The following is a 20429-nucleotide window of genomic DNA, read 5'->3' as shown; positions in this document are numbered from 1 at the left end:
CTGAGACGGCAACATGGGAGGAGAAGGAATGATGTAGAGCAGCTAAAGAGCCCCTTTTAGGGAGAGGATCCATGTGTAAGGTGCTGGGGATGTCTAGTGGGCAACTGGATAGTTACATCTGATAGTTAGGAGAAAGGTCTGGATATATGAGTCTTCTGGATATATGTGCTTGACAGTGGAGGGCTTGAGCATGGATCTCAGGACACGTATGTGTAAGAAGAGGACTAGGGACACTTCCAGAGACAGGGAACCCTTTAAATGGGCTGCCAGACAGGCTTTGTGGGGATCCCAAAATGCAGGTGTCTCAAGTTGAGTGTCTCTTGGCTTTCTAAGTCAAGCCTTCAATCTCTTTCATAAATCTCGGAGTCAGCAGTAGTTCTGAGAGAGGAGAATCCCAGTCCAAACCTACCTGCATTCCTCTTTTTAAAGTTACTTAGCTCAAGGCACTTTTTAATAACCACGTTTCATAATTCTATTTTTTAAAGTTGGGAGGCATCCTAAAACGTTCCCATAGCCCACTGACCCTGCCCTCTTTTTAAATAAACTTGGATATGAACGAGAGCCCTGGGATGAGATAGCAAAGCCAATAATCATAGTTAACCACAGGCCCCTCTGCAGTTAAGGTACATGTTAGCAAAAACAGTCTATGTGATTGAAAATGGCAGTTCCTGGAGCTGACCAACCATTGTGCAATTTCCTGAATTTGGTCAAAAGATTATGGGGTGAGTAGGGGAACAGGCTGGGCAGGAGAAAGTCAGTCTGGTGAAATTAATGAGAAAAATATTATTTTAGAGTCCAGCATTCCTTTCCAGCTTACGGTCGGACCAACCTTAAATGCATGCAAAGTTAGGCCATATGTTTCTCAGGATAATGAAAATGGCTGGGATGGGGGGAGGGGCTGCCAGCTCTAGTTGAATGTGACTTGGTTGTTAAGTGGAAGGGACTTGGTAAAGCCACATCAGTGGCTGGGTAGGGCTCCTTGACCTCTCTGTGTATGTTCCAGATAACCGGGTCTGCTTTGAGTACAGCATGGTCAAGTGGGCACCGCACCATCTCTTTCGGTCTGGTTTCCCCTCTCAGGTTTTTAGAAGGTCAGGTATCACTCTTGACCTCTCTCCCTATTAAAATCTACACGAGGAAGATAATACTTCACCCCTCTGAAATGAAGCAAGGCTGTGATAAAAGTTATGAAAGAAAGAATTTTGAAATATGGATGAAAACATTCAGTGTCTTGGGTTTACTTCAAAATAATCTCAGGGAGTATAGGAGTGGGAAAGGAATAAGATTGGCTATGAGGCCGGGACCGGTGGCTCACGCCTGTAATCCTAGCCCTCTGGGAGGCCGAGGCGGGTGGATCGCTCAAGGTCAAGAGTTTGCAACCAGCCTGAGCGAGACCCTGTCTCTACTAAAAATAGAAATAAATTATCTGAACAACTAAAAATATATATAGAAAAAATTAGCCGGGCATGGTGGCGCATGCCTGTAGTCCCAGCTACTCAGGAGGCTGAGGTAGGAGGATCGCTTGAGCCCAGGAGTTTGAGGTTGCTGTGAGCTAGGCTGACGCCACAGCACTCACTCTAGCCCGGGCAACAAAGTGAGACTCTGTCTCAAAAAAAAAAAAAAAAGATTGGCTGTGAGCTGACCACTGAAGCCGGGTGCTGAGTGAATGGGGGCTTGTTATATCATAGTCTATAGTTTAAGTATGTCTGAGATTTTTTTATAACAGAGATGTTTAAATATAAATACACATTCCAGTTGTCAGGACTGGAAAAATTAAGACATACCCTGTAAGGTATGATTTTGTATTTTGAAGCTTTAAAATGAAAAACAGGGCCAGGCACAGTGGCTCACACCTATAATCCCAGCACTTTGGGAGGCCAAGGTGGGAGGATCGCTTGCACCCAGGAGTTTGAGACCAGCCTGAGCAACATAGTGAGACCCTGTCTCTGCAAGAAAAATGAAAAACAGAGACCCTACAAAGGAAGACATGCAAACTATAATTAATTTGGTGAATACTACAAAATGCAAAAAGGGAAAAGTACTTAAATATTTAAAATTTTAGCTCTAGGGAGATGATTTTTTCTAGCCATTTTTACATTTTTTTTTTCTGGAAAGATTTGATTATAAAAAACAGAACCATGCTGATTGCTATCTATAGACTTTACTGGCTATCTAGACTCTTACTGAGCTTTCATTGGATGGAAGCCTCCTTGTAGGAAGGTGGCTTTTGCCTCTGGCACCCAGGCACACTCTTCAATATCACTCACAGATCGGTAGGCAGGGGAACAGGGAATTTTTCTACAGAGAATACTCAGAATCTTTACACCCTTCCTCTCATCTCTGTGTGATTTAGACCTAGCTATTTGTAAGGATCCCTTTTTTGACTAGGTTACTTTCCAAAAGAACAGCAGGTAATAACTTTGGAGAATCTTTGAACACTTAAGAAAGAAGAATTTCAGAAGGAGAACTCCCTCCGTCACCACCAAAAAAAAAAAGTCATCTGAGGTGTTGCTTCCTAAGAATTTGGAGCAGTGAATAAACTCCATTCATGCCATCTTACGTGTCAATGCTCCCTCAGCCTTGGCAGCGTCTGCCCTCCAAAGGTGCCTGGCACGCGTTTGGTGAATGCATTTGCATGTGTTATCGCTGGGTTCGTACTACAGCCTGGCAGGTTTGGAGGCCGAGCTTTGTTTCCAGGCCCTGGGAAAATTAAAACATCCCTCGTAGCTCCTGGACACCTGTCAAATACTACAAGCTCAGATCCCTTAGTCTCTTCATGTTCCCAAGATCTTTGCTTATGCTTTTCCCTCAGCCTGGAATGTTCTTCTCCTAGTTAACTGCTGCTCAGCTCAAATGTTCCTCAGCTCAAATGTTCCTTTCCCTGTGCCAACCTCCCCACTCCTTCCCCGATTGGGCAGAAGCCCAATTCAGTGTGTCTGCTACACTGTCCCCCACGATGTTTTCAAGGTGTAATGACACCTTAATCTGTTTGTGGTTAGGTGGGGAATATCTGCATCTACCTCTAGACCAGGGCTCTGGAAATACTGTAGGCCATTGTTAGGATTGGGGGACGGGGTTTCCCAGAAGGCAATGTCTGTGTGTGGAGGTCGCGGGGGGCGTGGGGGGCGGTTCATTGCTGTGCAGAAAAAATCAGTTGACATCCATGTTGCCTGATAACTGAAATAAAATGAAAAACAAACATGGGTGGCAGGTATTAATTGTTTGTTATTAATAAATTTGCTTTCTTCCCTACCTTGGATTGATTGCACAAACAACTTCTTAACAATTAAATACATTTTTTTAGCATATGGGTCAGCAAACTGCAGCCCATGAGTCCAATCCAGCCCACAGCTTGTTTTAGTAAAGAAAGTTTTATTGGAACACAGCCTTGTGCATTTGTTGACATATAGTCCTAGTTCTTTTTGCGCTACAAGGACAGAGTTGCGTAGTTGTAACAGACTGTGAAGGCCCGAAAAGCCTGAAATATTTCCATCTGATCTTTTATGGGAAAAGTTTGCCACCCCTGGTCTAGACTGTGACTCCACATCTGCCTCCTTCCCCATGAACATCCCCAGCTGTCATTGCAGTGCCAGGCGCAGCGTAGCATAGATTCTGTCTCAGTCCCTTTTCTGTTGCTTATAACAGAGTACCTGAAACTGGGTAATTTGTAAAGAGAAGGAATTTATTCCCCACAGTTATGGAGGCTGAGAAGTCCAAAATGGAGGGGCCACATCCGGTGGGGGTCTTCTTGTTTGTGGGGACTCTGTGTGGTGTCCCTACAACGTCTAGAGCATCGCATGGTGAGGGAGCTGAGTGTGCTAGCTCAGGTCTCTCTCTCTCTTCTCATAAAGCCTCCAGCCCCACTCCCATGATAACTCACTAATCCATTAACCCATTAATCCACTAATTCACCAGTAGACTCATCCATTCATGAGGGCAAAGCCCTCTTGATCCAGTTGCCTTTAAAGGCCCCAGTTCCCATATTGCCACATCAGGGATTAAGTTGCAGCATGAATTTTGGAGGGGACAAACATTCACACCGTAGTGGGTTCCCTAAAACTATTTGAGTACAATTATTGAAGGAGTGAATGCATGAATGAATGGGTAAATTGACAGACAGCTACTCTGGCTTGTAGACTTAATTTTTGAGAAGCTCCTTCCCCCCACTATATGCAGAACTTTCTGCTCCCTGGCATCGGCAGCACTTGCTCCGTCACCTCTCCCCGCTCCCTTTTCAGACAGCTGCTCCTGCCACACTGCATGACACATAGTCCCCTGCCGATCTCTGTTTCCTGCCTTGTTTTTCTTCCTAACTTTTATCATTATCTGGTATTATATTGGGTATATATTTGTTTGATGTCTGCCTTGCCCAAGAAGAAAATACACTCCAAGAAGCAGGGAGCATTGTTTATTCACTAGCACATCCCCAGTGCCTGGAACAGTGGCCGGAATATAGTGGACATGGTGGTGACTCAGTACATTTTTTTTTTCCCCAATTCTGTCAGAATCAAGTTTTAGTTTATGTCTATCATTCAGTCAGTAAATATTTAAATTAATGATCACATTTAGAATTTAGAATTGATCGTGCAGCTCAGGACTGCTTTTCGCGTACTCCATTTGTTTCTTGGTCGTGAACTGTCTTCCCACTGGATCCCAAGAGCTGTCTCCTACTGATCTCATGCCGTGCAGATTGGTACGAAGTAAGCGTCCTCGGGGACCTCGGAGTTCTTCTGTACTGCTGCTGTCCTAGACACTGCCTTGCCTCTCTCCCAAGTCCTGCAGGCTGCCTCTAGCTTAGAAGGCATTAGCAGATGTCTTTTTGATTAAAAGGGAAAGAAAGCACATTCTGGGTGTGGGTGTTAGAGGAAGGGCAAAGGGAAGTGGATTGTGAAGCTCTGGCAGGAAGGTTTTGTGTGTTATTTCTTGGACTTCGCGTGTGTGTCTCTGTGTGTGTGTGTGTGTGTGTGTGACCCCTTAGCAGAAGCATTCTTGGGAATAGAAACTGGATTCTCTGTTAATGTCAGACATCCAAGTATGTGGTGTGAGCTATGCAGAGAATGGTAAAGATGGCTTTATATTTTTCCCCAGTGACTCTCTGGAGAAATAAATACCTGAGAATTAAAGTTCTGTAGGCCAGAAAGAGGATTTTTGTGAACTAAATAGGATTCAGCAATCCTTTATAGACAGCGCAGTTTGGGATGATCTATTTATATTGAGAAAGTGATATGTTCACTCAGGGGAAGGCTGCGTTGGCTGCAATTCTGCCTAACACTTCATATGCTGAGATTGACTTGGGGGCCGTGACTTATTTCTGCTGTTTCATTTTTTAACATTTTCTTTTAGTAACACATGTGGCCTGAGAGTGACCCCTCAATGGCATTCTGGGCAGCCAAGGCCAAGTAGAAACATTCCTTAGTTACAGTCCTCATTATGTTCTTGTTACCAACACTAAGCTTTTGAAAAGATAAAAAGTTTTAAGAATTATTTTATGAGCAATATATAGCTTTGGAATTATAGAGAAGTGGGTTCAAATTCTGACCCCGTAGATTACTGGTTTAAATGTGACCTCTGAAGTCCCTTGCCCTCAGTTTCCTCATGTGCAACTTGGGGAGTAATAGTGTCACCTACTACATGCAGTGGCTGTGAGAGTTAAATGAGACAATATGTTAAACACTTCGCAGAGCGCAGCAGCCCTGAAGGGGTGGGACGCCGATGGCAGTGATGTCGCCTGTTCGCGCCAAACTGTACTAACAGCTGAGGGGGACACAAGAGAAGTCGGGGTCCACGTTGCAGCCCTGATTTGAGAAACTGGTCTATAACAGCGAACGATTTTGAGTTTGAATTTCCACAATGGGTCAGAATTTCAAGGTCAAGGGCAAGGAATAGTTAATATTTTCTCATAGTAATCCTTGTGGACAATTCCTGATGTCCATAGCAGGTCAGTAAATGATATGGATCCATCCTTGCTTAAGGTGCTTTCTCACAATGGCGGTGTGCTGCTGGGGAGTCTTCAGATACGTGAAGGAACTTTCCCTGTGTTACCACGTGCTGTTGCCTCCTCCCTCTACCACATACACACGTGCCCACGCACAATTTTCATGAAAGCAGGGACTTTCAGCTTTGGTTTCCTCTGCATCCTCACTGGCTACACCAGCATCGGATACACAGTAGCAGCTCAGTAACTATTAGTAGAATGAGTAAGTGTCAGGTTCCAGATTGAGTCTATTTCATATTAAATCAATTCCTAGAAGTAAAGAGCTGGAAGAAACAAAACCCAGAGGGCCTAAGGAGTTTGCCCTCACTTTCCATGGCTGTCATTTTAGTCATAAGTGGATGTTTCCCAAGCCTCTGTTTCCAGCCAGTCACCTCTCCTAAGCCTGAGACCCAGATAGCCAGTTGCATATGGCACACACTGGACAACACCACTTGGATGGCACAAGGGCACCTGGAATTCCATACATCCTGCTCCTTCTCCTTTGCTCCCTCACTCTTGTCCAAGCTGGAAACCAGCTGTCACCCTTGACTCTTGCCACCACCTGACACCCCACCCTCCTTCCCCTGGCCCTTCCCCACAGCCCCTCCCTAGCTCAGACATCACTCTCCTCTCACCTGGAACTTCTGGCACCACCTCAGTAATCGCTCTATCCCCGGTCATTTCTTCACCATGCACAGAGAGATGGTTCTATTAATAAAAGGCAACTCTGATAATATCGCTACCACTGCCACCCCAAATGAACTTGAAGCCCAAGTCTCCTTGGCAAGCTTTGCAAGATCACATGCGCTGTGGTCCAGCCTCAACCCTGAACTGCAAGCCCCACCCTATCCCTTGTAAAGCCTCAAAGCTGCCCTGCTGCCTCCTTCCAGGCCTGCGAGCTTGCTGTCTTCTGCCTGGACGGCACTCCCATCTTTCAGCCTTTGGTTAGCCGTCCCTCCCCGTGCTTTGGATACCTACATAGACAGTTCTTAAGTGTATGTGTCTTCCAAGATTTCGTTGCTCCAGACTGACCCTCCAGTGAGCCTCTACCCATGAGCAATTTCAGGTTCTGTGGGAAATTCATACAGCCTTTTCGTGTTTGTAAACATGGGTGGTTTTGCTGATCTCTCTTACAGGTTTGATTGCAGAAAAACATGTTTTCCAGTGCTTGGACCCAAGTTTATTTCCTAGATTGAGTTTTGAAGGACTTTCTCTGGCCTCATCTTAACCTTCTCCACCCTGCACCCCAAGCCTGGCTTCCATCCTCATTGCTCTGCTAGAAATGTTCTCTTGACAGTCACCCCTTTCTCTGTTGCCAAAACCAATGAACTTTGCTTCTCCTTCATCCTTTCTGACTGGCGGCTACATTGGACACTTGGCCAGGCTGCTGCTGCTGCTTCAAAATCTTTTCTCCATTGGTTTCTACAGTTTTTTGCTATTCTAATCCCTGCCCAAAGTTCATCTGCTTCCATCGCAGTGTCCTCTTCCCTTTCCTGCCAACTACTGGTCACTCCCAAGCATCAGTTCCTGGCTCTCCCCTTTTCCCTTTCCCCTCTCACCTGAGATTGCTCGTGCCCTCTCATGACTTCAGCAGTCACCTCTCAGGCTGACTCCTAAGAAATCTAACTTCCAGGCTGTTCTCTTACCAAATCCACACGGCCATCTCCCTAACAAGCCTCTGGATTTGCCACCTGGGTTTCTGATTCACCTCCCCTCAAACCAAATTCATCATTTTCCTGCCCAAAACTGGATTCCCTACTCCCTACCAGCTCCCCTAATTTTCTTCTCTTTTGTGGTGCCATCGGCAGCCCGGTACCAGGGTTAAAACCGGGGTTATTGTTACCTCTAAGTCATCGTCTTCATCTGCACATTCAGTCTGTGGCCAAGTCCAGTGTATTTGCCCTCCTGGTGCCTCCCTACACTCCCACTTCTCTCCCCTCGTTACATCAGTCTGGTCTTTCTCCCCACCTGTCCCTGTCTCCATGTTTCCCTGTAGTCACAGCAGCCTCCCAAAGCCAACTTCCATCACATAGCCATGTTCTTTCCAGCCCTCAGGCCTGTGCACATATTGTTCCCTTCATCCAGAATATCTCCTACTCCCTCCAAGCCCCTTTCATTTAAGAAATATAAGTTGAGCATTTCTTGTGGGAAAGACACTGGACCGTTCACTGCGGATACCTGAGTGAAAAAGACCTAGTACACTCTTGTAGGGCATGTCACTCAAGATTCCTTTCCCCTGTGATTTTTCTCCGTGGCTCCTCAGACTAACCCATCAGCTGTCTCATCTGTGGGTCTAAGTACTAACTCACAACCTGCTCCTTAGATTTTCGTATTCCTATTGCTTAAATCAATGAGTGAATATCTCTTTTCTGGCATCTAGCTCAAGGCATGATACTTATTTATTAAGGTGACTGTGTCTTTTACTAGAGGGTGAATCTCTTGAAATGATACCTTCTCAAGCTTGTTTTTTGACATCTATCATAGTGCCAGACACAGTTTAAGTACTTAATAACTATTTCAACAGAAAAAGAAATAAATAGATAGATGGATGAGTGGTTAGATGGATAGATGGGAAGATGGATAAATTGATTAATGGGTAAAAAATAGATGTATGGACAAGTAGGTGGACAGATGAATGGATAAAAACATGGTCAGATGGACAAGTGGATGGACAGACCAATGTAGGAAAAGTAGGACCGATGGATGCACAGCTGCGTGAATAAACAAAGAGAGATGAGAGGATAGACAAATGGATGGGTGAAGGAATGGATCAATAGAAGGACTGGATAAATAGGTAAATAATTGGGTGGACAGGTGGACAAATAGATTGATCGACAGACTGATGGATGGATAAAAAAAGAAAATTAAAAGAGATTTCAGAGCCATAATTATTAAGAAAGGATGTTGGTTAATTGACTAATCATATCCAATAGTGGGCTAGTATAAATCTCATACATGGACTGCCAATTCTCTAAAAATTAAGATTAATAGAATGCATTTAGAACAAAAGCTATACTGAACAAGATTTACACCTACTTGGAGATTCTGAAGACTCTCAGAAACTTTAGTACTTCAAGGAGCTCAATGAGAATCACTTAGGGGTATACAGCTGACATAAACCATTTGAAATGCCATGAAGTTTTCCATTTAAGCTAAATATTAATATAAACATCCACATATCCACATGTAGACCCTTTCTCTAATGATCTGAGTTTCTAAAATTTATTTGACAATATATATACAGGACCTTCTCTACATTAATATCCTAAATAGGGTGTCTGGCAAACAACTGGCAAAATTACAAGCCATTTGTCTGTCTCTCTCAGATGCCTTATTGACACATGGATGGCTCAGGCAGAAATTCAGCAAGTATGTCAAGCAATATCTGAAAAAGTCAAATCCCAAAAAAGTGAATGTGGTCATATCTATCTACTAAGCCAAGTTCAGATGGAAAGTCCTGACATAAGAGATGAACCCACTGAAGGTTTAAGAACTGCCAGTTCTTAAACTCTATCTTCCCCCTTAATCTCCAGTTATATGGCACCAGGCTGGAACATTGATCTTGCATAAAAATTCTTTCCTCCCTCACTCCCTGCCTCCCTCCCTCATTTTCTACCCTCCTTTCCTACTTTCCTTTCCTCTTTCATTCCGCCTTCCTTCCTCCCTCCACTGCTGCCGTAGCATTTCACACTTCAAAGCATTCGTGTATATTGAACTCTTAAGTTCTGTATTATATATCATGTGCATTTCATCTATTGAGGGGAAAACCATGCTTTGTTTGACTCAGTATCTTCAGTAGCTATGAGACTCAAGAAGTGTTTGGTGAATAAGTAAATTGGTATAGGACTCCCACTATTTTTGTACATGTTACACTTTGTTGCAATCATTTATATATCTAAATATATACGAGAATTCTGTGTGCCATAGACAAAAAAAATAATGTCCTCATTTTTTAGGTGAGAAAACTGAGGTTCAGAGATGTTAAGAGACTATCCTGGGTTTGAACAGTTAGTAAATGATAGGTTAAAATACAGGCCTTTGGAATTTTTCCCCAGTGTCCTTCCTATTTGTTCAAAGTTCATTTCATATTATTTCGGACCTTTGGGAAACAGTTCCACCATTGCTGTGTGTTGGGTGGGATCTGGACCTTTGAGTTTCAGGGATGATATGTTTTCTTTCTTTCCTTAACTGCTAAATTAAAGCAACCATTTATTCAAGTATCCTGTGGGGTAAAAGGCATGTGGGCTTGTGCTACTATTGTGTAAAACCACTCTCTGCATAGACTGTATCAATTAGCTCTTGCTATGTAACAAACTACCCCCAAAGCTCAGTGGCTTGAAACAGTAGGTATTTGTTATTGCTCACAAGACCATGGATCAGCCAGGTTGTACTTCTGGGTTCACTGGGCTCTCTCGTGAGTCTGTGGTCAGTTGTAGATCGGGTAGGCAACGTGCTGATCTTCCCTAAGTTCTTTCCCAGGTGCAGGGGTAGGCTGGCTCCACGTTGATCTAGAATGCTCTTGGCCAGAACAGCTGGGCTCTCCTCCTCATGGTTTCTCAGAACTTCTGCTTCTCAGAACTTTTCCTAAGCTGAGAGAAACCTCATTTCTATTTTAAAAACCATTTTAAGAGGAAAAGTATGATGAGAATATCAAGGAAAACTTCAGTTCATTTGCTGAACATTGACTGGGGTTAGAGAACAGTAGGAATGAAAAATCTTACTATTATAATTTATTATGATAGAGACTGTTGTTTAATATTTGAAAGCACATAACTTATTATAAAGAATATATGTGACACAGACCATGATACAAGTCTTTTACCTGGAACAGTCTTTTACCTGGAACAGTCTGCTGCTGAGAGTTTTCCTTTTGCCTTCCTGCCCTCCATCAGATACTATTTTGAAAGGCAGCTTATGCCTAGTCTGTGAAAGAAATATAAAGGGATGTGCACATATCTCTACTCAACTTTTTCACCATAGCTATATGTGACTCCTATTTTAAGATTATTGATTCCTGAATATGATGCTGCCTGCCTTTTTTTTCCAAAAAAGTTAAAAGACCCACTAAACAGTATTTAAGATACATAGGAGTATGTTAGGCTTCAGCAGAAGTGAGCTTGGTATAGCAAAGAATTTCCTGCCTATGAAAATTGCTGATGCAAGTGGATACTAAACTCTTTTTTTTTCTAGATCAGAGGTTTTTAAAAACAAGATGAATCGGTCATCCAGTAGGTGTGTTTACTCCTAATTAAAAAGGAGATGGCCGGCCTCAATGACTTAAATTTTTTAGCTTTCAGTTTTATGCCATCAATAAAGACCTGCATGTCAGCTCTTGGTTATATTGGACAGCTCCGTCACAAACACGAAACCAAAGACACATCCACCTTCTGTGGTCAGGATTGAGGTAAAGCCGTCATTGATAGTAACCCATTGCTGCCAAAGGGAATGTACGAAGAGGTACTGCAGATTATGAAGGAAAGCAGCTCGGAATCGTATGCAGTTTCTCAGCTACTCACTGTCGAGCTCCTGCTTTTATACATCATGCCAGAATGTTTTCTTTTCCCTCATCTCTGGGGTTCAACTTATTTCCTATAGTTCATATGTCCAAAGAAAAGAATTTTTCACTTAAAACAGAGCCCCTAAACTCCAAATCTCTTGCCTTGTGAGGATGCCCACCACTGCCCAAAAATGAAAGCGACCACAATAGCGCTGACCGCGCCGGCCCAGACAGGAGGAAAAATGTATTTGGAACACTGTCCACTCAAGAAGAGGTAAAATCTCCATATCTAAAAGCAACCAGTGAAGGGAAAATGTGTTTAAAATTGTTTTGAACGTCTTGTTAGTATAGCATCCCACTTTAACTAAAAAGAAGTATTTGGCATCTGTACATTCTGGCATTTTTCTATAACTTTTTTGAATAACTTTAAGAAGCTGAGCTAGGCTGGAGGATCCTTGTTAAACTCTCAGAATGCTATGTTCAGACTGTTTCCCCCAAGACTTGAATATGTAATGTTCTGCAAAAATTCGAAGTATGCTCCTTGTTTGATTGCTGGCACGACGGACACCAGGTCGTCCCTTACACCTGCAGTTGTGTGGAGCATCCAGTCGCCTTTTGAAGTCCTCGCACGTACGCTGCCGTGTCGCGGGTTTGGAGCAGTCCTTTGGTGATTCTGTTTTGAGCTCCACTTCACAAATCCTGAATTCAAGGTCTCACAGAATGAAAGGGCTTTCTTCATTCCACAGACACTCTCAGGTGCCCGACTCTCAGCCAGGTCTGAAACCGTGTGTCTCGTTAGTAGCAAGAAAACCTAGCTGCAGCCTCGTTCACTAACCTTCTTTCTCGATATATTTGTTCAAATTTCAACTCACATTTATGTGGCAGGCACTGTATTGGGAAAAAGACATAGTCCCCACCTTCAAGGAGAGTCTGATGTGGTATTTACTTACCCCAGCTTTACAGTGGGGCCTGTTGTGGGAACTGTTTGAGCACCAACCCCCAAATCCTTAAATTTTGGGAAAAGTGTGTCTCTAACAATTAGTGGTAGATCTACCTGCCTTCAGATCTATGGTAGTTCACGGACATAATTAGTTTAGAAAATAATTTTCAAACTCAAATTAAACTGTATGTTTTTCTCTTAAGTATATCAGCATGTTAGTTACAGCCCTTGCCCACTCATGACAACCACATAGCTCGAATCATCAACTGTGACCCATTATTCTGGCAGTTAGCAGGGAGCCGAAGAGTCAAGATGAACAAATCCCAGACTTTAATTTTCAAGCAAGAATAAATAGACCATTATGCTTCCTTTGCTAAACTGAATATAAAGAACTTTATGGACAAAAATATTATTGATTGTATTTTCCCTTTTTTTTTTTTTTGATGTGAAGGAATTTTTAGTGAAGCATTGTTTTCATCTCTTCTTGAATCCCAGTGAAATCCACATCTTTTGCATGTTTCCTGCATTTAATTTTTATTGTGTGCATGGAAATCAATATTCCAGATACATGCACAAGTGCACACATTAAAATGAACATGACTTCATTTATTTCCATGATTAGACATTCAAATAAAAGTGCTTGGGTGTCTGTTTTCATATTCATAGGTTGAGATCCGTACATCAGAGGTATTTGTATAAGTGACACTTTTATTACATTCATTTCATTTGCAATATGATAGTGGATCATAAATATGTTACTTTTATGCCACCAAATCTGATTTGTAGCACTTAGCCCCTCACAAGGAGAACACTTGATATTTTATGGAGTACCTTCCATCTAAGGAGCACTCTGCAGACATCGGCCGGGCTCCGTCAGGTGTATAAATCACACCTGTGACCCTCTGGATGCCCCACCTGCTTATCAAGCTCCTGGCTGCTGTGTAGGGTAGAGAACAGTTAGCCACCCCCCTGCAGGCCCTGGGTGATGGTGACACCTTTACTTTCCAGAAGAAAGAGGCTCAGGTGAGCTCTGTGTTGCCGCCCGCCCATAGGCCCTGACAGTGGTCAGAACTCCCCATTTAGTCACATGTCCACCTTGTCATTCGCAAAACCGTTTTTGGGCCCCCACTGTAGGGCAGATGCTAGATTAAGCCCTGGGGACACAGAGACAAATAAAATATGGCCCTTGCCTTCCAGACATTCATAGACCGGGAGGCGAGGGCACGTGGAGCAGGCTTTGATGCAGGTGTGACAGTGTGTGCCCCTCCCCACGCCTCCCCACGCCTTCCAGGGCTGCTTTCCAGCCTAAAACCAGCTTGTCAAAGCCCCAGGTCCATCAGGGACATAGATAGAGGTGGATATACCAGCCAGTTGCAATCAAAGTGAGAGAAGAGGCCAGCCACTGAACATCCCAGGTGGCCTTTGGGGCTGAGATTCAGTTGTACAGAGAGGAGAGTCATGGGCTCCCTGCCCACCATCCCATACCCCATTCCCAGCATTAGTTTTCCAGTCAGGGACCAGCAGGGTCCCCCCATCCCCACACCCACTAATACGCACGCAGAGCTCCCTGTAGCATCCTCCACAGCACTTACCACTCTGGAATCGTGTGTGCACACGACAGTCACAGCAGAGCACCATGGTTAAGAGGGCCCCCTGCAGCCAGGTTTCCTGAGTTCAGATCCCCGTTATGTCGTTCACTGGATGCACGGGCTCAGGCAGGCCACCCACCTTCTACACCTCCATTTCTTACCTGCAAAATGGGCGTAATAATGATACCCACCCTCTCAGGTTGTTGTGAGGATTGAGTGACCTATCGGGAATAGAGGGCTTCAATGAGTGCCTGATGGCTCTGCAATCGTTGTAACTAACAGCTTCACTATTATAATAAATAATACTCCAGTATGTGAATTGCAGTACATATTATGATAGTGATGCCAATATTCTATTATTATTGCTGTCACTGTTTTATATGATTAATGTCTGTCTCTCCCATAAGTGAGCTTCATGGCAGCAGGAACCGTCCTGTGTTGCAGATGGCACATAGTAGATGCTCAATAAATATTAATTGAATGAATGAACAAAACAAGAAAGGCACAAGTGAGTCCACCGGCTCATTTGGTGCTGCTACCAGACGGCTTCTCCAAGTATAACTTTTACGGCAAGTCTCCTCTGCCACTGACAGCCATGGGCCCCATAAGTCCTTGGCATTCGGGTCCACCCATTTCCCCGCAGAAGGTCCTTAATTCTTCTTCCTGCATAGCTAACCCACGTGAGGCTTTCCAGTAGGCTCCCTCTTTCCCACCTAGTGCACCACCCGTACGTCTCTGTGCGGATGCTACTGCTGTCCCAGAAAGAGAGGCTCTGAGAGGAGCTGACACCTCTGGGTCGGCCCCAGGTGGTAAACAGTGGAGGTGACACTTGTGCCAAATCCTATGGCTTCCCCTGCAGCCCCTGTGTCACCCTCTGCCCCAGACCCACCGGTGGCCTACAAGGGGGCAAGCCCCTGCCCTGCCCCAGGAGCTGCTGTACATGAGGCTTCAGAGGGGCCGATGGCACCTAGAAGCTGGACAAAGCCACCATCCGCAGCCCTCAGGGCTTCCTGTGCACGTGTCACCTCCTTGATCCTGGTAGTTCTTGACAGCCTTCCCTACACCTGGCCCAAATGCCGTGTCTGTGTTCCGCCACAGTTTGAAACCACTGAGTGGAGCAGTTGCTGAAGCCACATATGTAGAAAATTTGCCCATCAACTTATGGAGCTTTGTGTAACTGGAGCATTATCGCCAGAGGGGTTACTGCGTTGTGTAGGTGCAGAGGAGTTTCCGATAGTCCCAGGAGTTTTTTTAGTCACAGAGACGGTAGTAATGGGACTTTGCTCAGGAGACAAGAGGAGTCTGGCAGGCAGCCTCAAGTTATGCACTAGTCCCCTGGCAGCCAGGTAGCTGCTGAGGGTGCCCCTAATGGGGCCCCAAAGCACAGAAGACGATGCCCTGGCTTTGCAAGTGGAGGGTGCTGTCACTGCCCAACCAACTGAGCCCCGCACTTGGTCCTCAGCTGCAGCTCACCAAGGCTTCCTTCCCACATGACCTCACCCCTGCCTTTCTTGGCCTGCTTCAGATGCCCTGTGATGAGAGCCACAGTGTCCCCTCCCTCCCAGGTAAACCGCTAGAGCTGTGTTTGCTCATCCAAATTTTCAAGGGGCCCAGGGGTGGGTGGGGGACAGTGAAGGATGGGATGATGGGTGATCCTTGGGTGGGTGGTTGGTTGTTTTGTGGTCCCTCTTCCTGCTTTTCTGCAAATTCCACTGAAATCCTCACTTGAATACTTTCAAACAGGGTGTTCTTAGGCCTCAAGTTCCTTGAGTATGGAACTGGGATCGTAATGCCCACCTCACCCTGGTTACCGTGAGGTTTAGTGAGCTAGGATTCTTAATTGCGTATGGCACTAGCTAAGCACTCACTAGATGGTATTACTGTCACTGCTGTGTTTTATGTGGCCATAGGTGCCACCTTGGCCTCTGAGGCTGCTCAGAGCAGTTGCTGATGTTCAGTGACTTGTGGCCTCCCTCAGGGCTCTGGGATTTTGTTGTTGGTGGTGTTTTGAGATATATAATTCACACAGCATAACACTCACCATTTGAAAGTATACAACTCAGTGGTATGTCTTTATTTATTTATTTAATAGAGAACGGGGTCTGGCTCTTGCTCAGGCTGGTGTCAAACTCCTGAGCTCAAGCAATCTTCCCGCCTCAGCCCCCCAGGGTGCTAGGATTACAGGCATGAGCCACCACACCTGGCCTACAATTCAGTGGTTTGTAGCATATTCACAAAGTTGTGCAAACTTCACCACTATCTAAGTCCAGAACATTTTTACCTCCTAAAAAAGAAACCTTGTACCCGTTAGCACTCGGTTCCTATCTTCCCTCCACCCAGCGTTGGTAACTACCAGTCTTCTTTCTGTCTATGGCTTGGCTTATTCTGGACATGCCGTATAAACAGAATCATAACACATGTGGCCTTTTGTGACTGGCTTCTTTCAAAGGTTCATCCACGTTGTAACATATATCAGTACTTCAATCTTTTTCATAATATTCTATTATAAAGCTATACCACATTTTGTTCATTCATCACTTGATGGACATTTGGGTCGTTTCCACTTTCTGGCTGTTATGAATAATGCCGCTATGAGCATTGATGTGCAAGTTTTGCATGGACATGTATATTTGGTTCTCTCGGGCATATACCTAGGGGAGGAATTGCTGGGCCATGTGGTAGCTCTAGGTTTACCTTTTTGAGGAACTGCCAACCTGTTTTCCTCAGGGCTGTTTCGGAAGGACCGTTGCCGCTTAGATTTGGCTTTGCTTTAGCTAAAGAAGAGGGCCATTGGCAGACGCGAGGGAAGGAGGGAGTCTGGCCCCCTGAGAGCCTGTGGCACCTCTGCCACCACGTGCCACCCCTTCCTCCCTCACTGTGTGTGTCTCCTTCGCTGACCACATTCTTCGTATTCTCCCTGCTCTGAACCACGACACCCTCCCACCCTGCATCCTGCTCCTTCTGGGAAGCGTCTGGTCCCAGAGGCCTTAAGGGGCCAGTCTGCTCCAGAAAAGAATACAGTTGAGGCTGCGTTACCCACTCATTTCGCCAGTGATCTGGAAATGTTCGGACCCCTGAGCAGTGTCATTTCAGAGTCCTGGGGGAAGGAAACCATCCGGAGAGGTGTTCTCCTCACACTTGTCCACTTCCTTAGGAATAAGTGAGTGAGTCCAAGTGAGGAAAGAACTTGTCAGCCACATAAACTTGAGCTGACATTCCTTAGCTTCTCTGAGACTTAGTTTCTTTATCTGTAAAATGGGTTTAAAATTGCCTGCTTGATAAGGGGGATTAAGTGAGGGGCTGTGGACGAAGCTCCCAATACCACCATGTTCAAGAAGATACTAAACAAAATGTTCCTTTCCTTTCCTCCCCAGCTGCCCTCGCTCCCAGTCAGGTATGCCTGGCTTTGCAGACACTGTGGTTTTCAGTACCATTCGCCCCCTTCCCTTTTTCTTTCCTTTTACCTCTTCTCCTCTCCCCCTGCTGCTGCTGCTGTTTTGCTCTGCCCTCAGCTCCTAACCCAAGCATGGGGATTCTCATAACGTAGACCCAGAGAACTGCCAGTTCTCGAATCACCGATGTGCTCTCGGCGAGGCAGCTCAGGCCAGATCCTCTTAGGGCAGATCAGATTATGCCCTGGGTCATTTTGCAGCACGGATTCCCAGGTCACGGTGGTGGTATGCACAGCCAGGCGGCATCCAGCCTGGCACCCCCTGCGTCCCCAGGGAACGTCCCCGGAGGGGGTGGTGTGGTCTGGTTTCACCTGTCAGCCTCCCTGGGTTTCAGTTTCCTTCCCCAGGAGATCCTAGCCAGGGGCTAGAGCTTTGAGTTACACGCAGATTTGAAGTCATCCACAAGGCCTGTGCGGTGGGAGGGAGCACGGGCTTCCACCGCACCGTGTGCTGGGCCTGACCGCGTGCCCAGCGCCGCACTCGACTGGAGCGTGCAGAGGTGAGGGACACGCACCTGCCGAGGGGCCCGAGGGCCAGGTGAGGCGTGGAGGGAAAGCACCTGTGAGTGAACAAGTGAACAGGTAGTTTTCCAGGCTGAGGGGTTCATGCTGCATCAGTTACTATTTTTAAATAACCTTATAAATAACAAAAGACTGCATGGTTAATACAGAAAGTTTAGGAAGTGGAAAAACGTGAAGGGACAGAAACCATACTCCCATCACCTCTCAGACGAGTTCCTTCACAAGTGCCGGTCAGTGAATTCAGAAAACTGAAAAGCAAAGAAACCAAAATGCTTCCCTAGGAAATACCTATTATGAGGCGACAGAGGCTTTGTTCAGGGACCTGACTCTCGGGCAAGAGGGATTCCCTGGCGGTGTCTCTCAGGGCATCCCCTCTGGAATGGGGAGGTAAAGCTCTTGGAAAAATCCTCCTCTCTTCAAGGAATCAGTCTGCATAGAAAGTTCTCTTGCAAAAAGCCAAGACTGTAAGCTGCCCGGGTGAGCCTAGCTTTCCGTAAGAACCGACTGGCACGTGCACACACGGACACGGCTGCCGAATCCCTTTTCCGAGGAGATGCATTTACACCACCTTTTCCCGCTGTTCCTGTTCCAAATGTTAGGTGATTCCAAGGCCGTGTTGGGAGATGGAACCTCCCTGCTCAGACAGTGCAGGCGTAGCGTTTAGTGATCCCTGATTTGCTTTCTCTCTTGTTTCCAGCTGTCAGGAATGACAGGAACAAGAAAAAGAAGGAGCCTTCGAAGCAAGAATGCACAGAAAGCTACGAAATGACAGCTGAGCTGGACGATCTCACAGAGAAGATCCGTAAAGCTCACCAGGAGACCTTTCCCTCGCTCTGCCAGCTGGGTAAATACACCACGGTAAGAGATGCTCCCGCCCCAGGCAGCTGGGACTGTGGGCACAGGCCCTTGCACACGTGTGTGTGTTCACGGACATACACACACTCCCACACACTTTGTCCTGGGCCTGGCAGGGATGTCCACCCAAACTCAGCCCAGGACTTGCATTTCAGCCGAGTGGGGCTATGCAGGGACCACCTCCCTCTACGTAGAAGGCTTTTGGCAGGCACTGAGTAGGGTGAGTGTTTCCTCAATTCAGTCAAACACACATGCATTCACTCAAGAAGCATTAACTGAGCACTTACTACATGCCAAGCCTTGTGCTAGGCACTGGCACCATGAACCATTAATATTTGTTGCGGCTCTCAGGGACTTTGATCTGGTGATGGAGTCAAGTGACACCGGTGAAGTATTACATGGGTCATGGCAGACACCTGTACAGAGGGGACCCAGAGGGGCCAGGAAGGGGGTCAGTCTTTTGAAAACACCAATCCAGCTGTAAAATCCAGCCAAGATGGTCAGGGCCATCCCCTGGGCCGAGTCTGCCTTCAGTGAGAGGATGCGGATAAAACCACTAACAGGGCCTGGAAAAGTTGAGGGCAGCCGTGACCTGTCCCCCGTTGGGTGAGTGCTCCCCCTCCGCTCCCCAGCCTTCTGCTTTCACCGAGATCAGGTCTAAAGAGAAGGGAAGAAAAGAGAAAGTGAGATAAAGAGGTAGGAGGCATGTGTTGCCTGGTCTAGGTTGTGCCGGTAGAGATGTCACACACGAGGTGCTTTAATTTTTCGAAGTGGATTTTTCATGTATTGAGTTCACTGATATACATTCCTAGTTTATGGCACATAATAGATAATCAATAGATATCTGAAGAAGGAATGAATGAATATAACTAGACTGTTGTTCTGGCCTCTTTAAATAGCTTAGGTTGCTTGCCTAAGATGCTAGTAAACATACTTTAAAAAAAATCCAAATATCACAACATTTGCTGGTTTAGTGACTGGTGTGGCAGAAAAAGAATAGCATGAAAGATCCTGAAGATTGAAAAGATGAAATGATGACGCCAGAAAGAAAAGAGAACAGCGAGTGGAGGAGCTTTGAAGCAGTTCTTGGGGAGCACGTGGTGTCGTGTGTTCGGATGTTGGTGGGATGGGTGACCAGGGCTGGGCCCATGGCGTTGCCTGTGCAAGCCGGTGTGACCACACGCCGGAGCGGCTTCTCCGGGGAGCGGAGCGTGAGGCTGCACGGTCGGGTGGCACCAGCTGCTGAAGGGCTGGTGCCTGCGTGAGACAGGCCTCTGGGCCGGACCAAAGACCTGGGCTCAGCTGGGAGCAGAGGAAGAACCTTGAGCGGTGCTTCCCCACCCTCAGTGTGCGCCCAGAGCACCTGGCAAACTTGCTAAAATGCAGGTTCTGGGGCAGCAGGCATGGTCTGGGGGGCCTCTAACGACCTTCCAGTGCTGCTGGTCTGCAGACCACACTCTGAAGAGCAAGTGAGCCGTGCTTTGAGTGGCAAGACCCAGGATGACCTTCCAGGGCCCAAAGAGAGGGATGCTGGCATGCAGGCCAGGCCGAGGCGGAGGCTCAGCTCACTGGACCAGGCCCATTGAGCCTGGGGAGCACAT

The 20429-nt window shown here is 46.1% G+C and overlaps 1 protein-coding gene across 2 annotated transcripts in view; it reads left to right on the top strand.

Moving 5' to 3' along the window:
• The window catches only part of RARB (retinoic acid receptor beta), a 159952-nt gene that overhangs the window by 112947 nt on the left and 26576 nt on the right, over positions 1–20429 (top strand). For both annotated transcript variants that reach the window (XM_045537873.1, XM_045537878.1), the window contains exon 4: positions 18671–18831. In XM_045537873.1, the coding sequence (XP_045393829.1) occupies positions 18671–18831 (161 nt within the window). The remainder of the gene's footprint in view (positions 1–18670; positions 18832–20429) is intronic.

Source organism: Lemur catta, chromosome 1, assembly GCF_020740605.2.
Source record: "Lemur catta isolate mLemCat1 chromosome 1, mLemCat1.pri, whole genome shotgun sequence".
NCBI classification, from domain to species: domain Eukaryota; kingdom Metazoa; phylum Chordata; class Mammalia; order Primates; family Lemuridae; genus Lemur; species Lemur catta.
This window is presented reverse-complemented; position numbering and strand designations above follow the sequence as displayed.